Here is a 6,000-nt window from a genome sequence, read left to right as displayed (position 1 = left end):
TGTATACAGTATGCAGCCTTTTCACACTGGCCTGTTTCACTGTGTCTTTTCATGGCTTGATAGATCATTTCTTTTTATTGTTGAAAAATATTGTATTGTATAGCTGTATCACAGTTTGTTTATTCACCTTTTGAGGGACATCTTGGTTGCTTCCAGCTTTTGGCAATTATGAATAAAGCTTTTATAAACATTCATGTGCAGGTTTTTTGTGTGGACATAATTTTCAGCTCATTCAGGTAAATAGTTAGGAGTGCTCTTGCTGGATCATGTGGTAAGACAATATTTAGCTTTGTAAAAAACTGTCAAACTGTATTCTACAGTGACTATAGCATTGCGCATTCCCACCAATAATTAATGAGGGTTCCAGTGGCTCCACATTCTCATTAGCATTTGGATTTTTGCATTTTAATAATTTAATCATTCTAATAGGTGTGTAGTGGTGTCTCATTGCTTTAATTTGCAGTTCCCTGATGACGTATGATGTTGACATCTTTTCATGGTTATTTGCCACCTGTATATATCTTCTTTGGTCAACTCTTTCGCCCATTTTTAAATTGAGTTGTTTTCTTTTTATTGTCAGTGAAAAGAGTCAAACTGTAAAACATTTGAAGAGATTTATTCTGAGCCAAATATGAGTGACCAATAGCTCCCCCATGACACAGCCCTCAGGAGATCCTGAGAACATGTGTTCAAGGTGGTCGGGCCACAAGTTGGTTTTATAAATTTTAGGGAGATACAAGATATCAATGAATATATGTAAGATGTACATTCGTTCAGTCCAGAAAGGCCAGATAACTGGAAGCGGGGAGCAGGGAGCGGGGCTTCCAGGTCATAGGTAGATTCAAAGATTTCCTGATTGGAAATTGGTGAAAAGAGTTAAGTTACTGTCCACAGACTTAGAATCAATAGAAAGCAATGTCTGGGTTAAGATAAGGGGTTGTGAAGACCAAGGTTTTATCAGGTAGACAGAGCCTCCAGGTAGTAGGTTTCAGAGAATAGATTGTAAATGGTTCTTATCAGACTTAAAGAGGGTGTTCTATCAGTAATTCCAAAAGGGAGGAGCATATAATGAAGCATGTCTGGCTCCCCCTTTCCATCAAGGTCTGAACTAGTTTTTCAGATTAACTTTGGAATACCCTTGACTGAAAGGAGGAGTCTATTCAGATGGTTGAGGGGCTTAGAATTTTATTTTTGGTTTACATTCTTGATGAGTTGCAAATGAGTTCTTTCTTTATTCTGGATGCCAGCCCCTTATCAGATATATGATTTGCAAATATTTTCTCCCATTCTGTGGATTGTCTTTCCACTTTCTTGATGGTATAATTTGGAGCACAGATGCTTTTATTTTGTGTAGTCAAATGGGGTTTTATCTCCTAGTCACTTGCATTTGTATTGTTTGTGCCAGAATGTGCAGGGGTAGAGATAAAAGTAAGCAAGAGGAAGAGGGCAGTGGTAAAAGCAAGAGGAGACCTGACTGTGGAGACAATGAAGCAAACGCATAGGTGGAGCAAGGGAAGGTGAGACTTGAGTAATGGATGCACCTCTTGCTCTGGGAGCATCTGACCCTTTTTCCAGGGTGGATCCTGTTTGCTGTGAAGCCTAATTTACATGCTTGCTTCACTGCCAGAATCCCGCCCCCATCCCTCCCCACAGCAGGCTTGAGAGGTGGCTGTAACAGCCACGCCCTTCCCTCTTGACACTTCCATTCCAAGTAGCTAGCTTTTCTGTACTTTCTCTGAGAAAGGTAATGTAAATGTAAAAGAAGTTTTTGAGGCTATTCCATAGAAGATGTCATAATTCAATGTTCCTCAAAGACAGGGACTATATTTATTTATTTTTAAAAACTATCTCAGCACCTAATGCAAAATCTAGCACACAGACTCCCAATAAATGTTTGCTTAAAGACGGATGGGGGCCACAGGGGCAGGTTTTATTATCAGTTGCTGAACATGTTGGACTGCAAGGTGTCTCAGGGAGTCTGGACTAGGAAAAAGTTCTGTGTTGAAAACAAGAGAAGCAACGAAATAATTTCCTATTCCCATTAAATAAAGATGCTGATGGCTCTCGAGATAGATATGAGGACCCCAGGACTCTGGGGAGTGAAGAAACTAAGCCGCTGCCATATCTGAGCCGAGTTCTTAGGGGGAGGAGGAAGAGGAGGAGAAAGGCAAGCAGGAGGAGGCGGAGCCTTCTTGTCAGCATCTGTTAGTGGAGGTTGGGAAGCCTCTCCTCCTTCCCCCCTCCTCCTTCCCCCTCCCTCCACCTGGCTCCTCCCCGTGTTCGTCCAGCACACCTCCCCCCTTTCCCAAGGACAATCTGCAAGAAAGCAGCGGCGGAGGAGAGCTAAGACTAAAAGGCAAGAGGGGCCGTTGAGTGAAGAGCAAGGGGGAGAGCTGGGAGTGAGGCGGGAAGGTATGGGCCGGGAGTAGGCGGTAGGGAGAACTGAAAGGAGCAGAAAGGAAAAGAAGAGGAGATACGGCATCCTAAGCCGAGCGGAGAGGGGGATGGGCAGGGCAGTTGTGAAGAATACCTAGCCCCTTGGCCAGCCCCCTCCGCTTGCAGGCCCAGCTGCATTCCCCGGGAATCAGGGGTGGGTGGGTGGGGCTCGGACGGGTTGCCCTTGGCTGCCTGACCCTACCCTGGCACTAACCCAATTCAAATCAGTGCGCCTATGATGCTGCTTGTCTGTTTCTCCCTGCCGCGTGCTTATATACACATGTGATTTTAGAGATATGTTTTAATATCTGTTTCTCTTTACGTGCGTGTCATTGTGGGTGTGTAAGGGATGCTTATACATGAGTCTGCATGAATTTCTGTGTCCTTTGCCTCTATAACTGTGGTAGAGATTTCAGTAGAAGAATATGAGCTGGTTTTTACAGGTCAGCACTCTTATTTTTTCCCTCACTGACGCTGCCAGGGGTAGAAGAGCTCTGTGTGGGATTCTACCCGCGTCATGAGCTCCAAGAGTGAATGAGAAGAAAAAACGGGAGGAAAGGGATCAGCATACCCAGATGTCTTGTTCTTTTCTTTCCATCTTTTTTCCTTCCCGTTTGCCCTAGTCACTTAATCTTTCTTTTTTGAAAACAGCAGAAATTTGAACATGAACATTCCAGTTAAATAAGAGTGTCTCTAGTCACACGTGTCTGTATGTTCCTTTCACTGTTTGCCACTATATGATTTCTGAAGTCCAAGTTAGGAGTGTGTTTTAAAGTAGAATATGGAGGTATATCTGTATCCAAGCCTATTTTACGTATTTCATACATTTGTATTTCATGTGGTTATCAGTTCATTGTTTTCAACAAGTATTTATTGGTGTCCTGTAATGTGCATAGACTTTGCGAGTCTTTAGTGGGCTGTGGGAGAGTTTTTAAAAATGATCATGATCCCTGCCCTGGAGGAGTTCTCAGTCTACTTAGGGAAAATTACTTTAGTAGCCATCCAGTCCAGTGGTTGGCAAACTTCATCTGTAAAAGGCCAGAGAGTAAATATTTTAGACTGCCGTCTCATGAGTCTCTGTCACAATATCCATCCTACTGTTGTAGCACAAAAACATCCATGACAATACATGAATGAATGAAGGTGGTACACACACTGGAATTTGAACTTAACATTTTTCACATGTCATGAAGTACTTTTTGCAACCACTAAAAAATATAAAAACCTTTCACAGCTTACTGCCATACAAAAACATGAGAAGGGCTGGGTTTGGCCTACAGACTGTTGTACACTGACCCTGATCTAGTCCAACCCTCTTTTCAGTGCATAAGAAACAATTAAAATGCCACATAAAGCAGGCCTAGCATGGTGGTTCATGCCTGTTATCCCAGCACTTTGGGAGGTGAGGTGGGCGGATCACTGAAGTCAGGAGTTCCAGACCAGCTTGGCCAACATGGTGAACACCGCCTCAATAACAAATACAAAAATTAGCCAGGTGTGGTGGCGTATGCCTGTAATCCCAGCTACTCGGGAGGCTGAGGTAGGAGAATCACTTGAACCTGGGAGGCGGTGATCCAGTTTAGACAACATGTGATTAGAGGAAGTCCAAAAGAAGGCTTCCTTGACCTGTGGTAATCAGTGAAGGTTTAATAAGGGTACAACTATCACTGGCCTTAAAAGATGGAATGGGGTATGAATCTGTGGAAAGGGCCAGGGTAGCCACCAGGACAAGGGATGCAGTGTGCCCAGGCACAAAAGTGGGAACAGCAAAGTAATGTTCAGGTGACAATGGAGCAGAGGATCTGTAGGACCAAAAGTTGAAGCTACATGCAAGAGCTAGACTGTAGAAGCTTTGAATGCCAACCTAACAAGTTGGGACCTTATCTGTCAGTACTGATTACATGTAGTACGTTCATTAATCTCTGTCTCTTAACACAATGCATGTTTGTGAATGTATGTCTTCATATATGTCTCATTGCATTCTTTTATTATTTGTGTGGATATGTGTGTTTATGTGACCTATGTTTCTATAGGCAGCTACCTTGAGTTCTCCAAATGCATGGTAGAAGCAAGCACAAGCTGCCCTTAAAACTTGGGTTCCTGTGAATGAATACACATCTCTGCTGAAGCCTAGGGACCTATGACCTTCCTATAAAGGTTTATTTTGTGTGTCTAATAGAGTGAAGAAAGGAACACAAGCACAGTGAGACCAGCTATTGTAGTAAGCAATTCAGGTGGAAAATGCAATGAGGATAGAAAGGAGGGGATGTATAAAGGAAGATAATAAGAAGGGAGAATAATAGGATTTAGTTACTGTTTTGAATCTGAGAGGAAGGGAGGAGATAAATTAAAAATAACAGGTTTTAGCCTGGAAAACTGGGAGAGTGATAATTCCACTGGCATTTTATGGATACAAAAGTATGTCCTCTTATGTGTTCCTTTGAGAGAGGTGATCCCTAAAGAACAAAATATGAAGGTGTTCCCATGTCATATGTACACATCTGTGTATATATGGCAGTGACTTTGTATTAATCTTCTCATTTCATAGCAGGTAGTAATGTGAGGGGCAAGACCCAAAGACCAAGGATCAAGAGATGCTCAGGAGGCTGACAGCCTGAGAGGGAAGAGCCATAGACAGTCCCTGACCACTCTTGAGACTGACACCATTAATTTGCCTAACTCTGATGTGCCTTTATAACCTCAGACTACAGTTGCAACGCCATATCACCTAACCCCATTCCAATAGCACAATTCCATAACACCCGACCCTAATCTTAATTATAATCCAACCTACCCTTGCTCTTCTACTTCTACTTTGCTGATTGTCATCAGTGCCGTAAACCTCATCTGATTCCAGCTCTCTGCAATAACCTATGCCTTCATTGAAAAGGGAGGTATCCTTGAGGCTAACTCAACTTTTCTCCTCCCTTTCTCATTTCTGTTTAGTCAACTTCTCTTTTCCCTGATCTTAGTTTATTCCCCATATAGGTTCCAATTGGGGTGGGAGGGATCAGAGAGGGATTAGTTAGAACCTTAGTAGTCTTGGGCTTGATTACATAACATTTCAGCTTGTCAGTCTACAAGGGTGTGGCTCTCCTCTGGAAGAAGCCCAAAGCTCTCAGGCTGCAAAGCCCAGACTTGGTATAGTGGGAGAGCCTGAGTGAGGTGGCTCTAGCCAGTCTAATTGCCGTTTCTTGAGCTAGTGGCATCTTGATTCCTGCTGTATCTTAACTGACCATTGTCTTAAATTCTAGAGTGGATCATGACCCATGAAGAGCACCATGCAGCCAAAACCCTGGGGATTGGCAAAGCCATCGCCGTCTTAACCTCTGGCGGAGATGCCCAAGGTAAGGAGGAGGGGACGAAAAACACGACTGGTGGGGCTTTTGGAATTTACTGACTCCACTGGCATTTACAATAGAATTATTCTTCTGTAGGTTTACTGGAATTTTGGGCTTTCCTAAAAATTTCTGTGAGGCCTAAGTCCTCAAGTGCATTTGAATTTTATTTGCCTTGCTTTTATTTACCCACATCTTCATAAAACTTCTTTCAAAGTTTCTTTGA

At 43.0% G+C, this 6,000-nt stretch overlaps 1 protein-coding gene across 4 annotated transcripts in view; it reads left to right on the top strand.

Moving 5' to 3' along the window:
* PFKM (phosphofructokinase, muscle) overlaps window positions 1-6,000 on the top strand; it is a 48,386-nt gene that overhangs the window by 17,454 nt on the left and 24,932 nt on the right. For 2 of the 4 annotated variants that reach the window (XM_011936260.1, XM_011936259.1), the window contains one exon: window positions 5,691-5,783. In XM_011936260.1, the coding sequence (XP_011791650.1) occupies window positions 5,691-5,783 (93 nt within the window). Of the gene's footprint in view, window positions 1-2,179; window positions 2,357-5,567; window positions 5,602-5,690; window positions 5,784-6,000 lie in introns of those variants that run through there. The other 2 variants (XM_011936261.1, XM_011936263.1) reach the window with 2 other exon arrangements.

Source organism: Colobus angolensis, unplaced genomic scaffold (genome assembly GCF_000951035.1).
Source record: "Colobus angolensis palliatus isolate OR3802 unplaced genomic scaffold, Cang.pa_1.0 Scaffold151, whole genome shotgun sequence".
Lineage (NCBI taxonomy): Eukaryota > Metazoa > Chordata > Mammalia > Primates > Cercopithecidae > Colobus > Colobus angolensis.
This window is presented reverse-complemented; position numbering and strand designations above follow the sequence as displayed.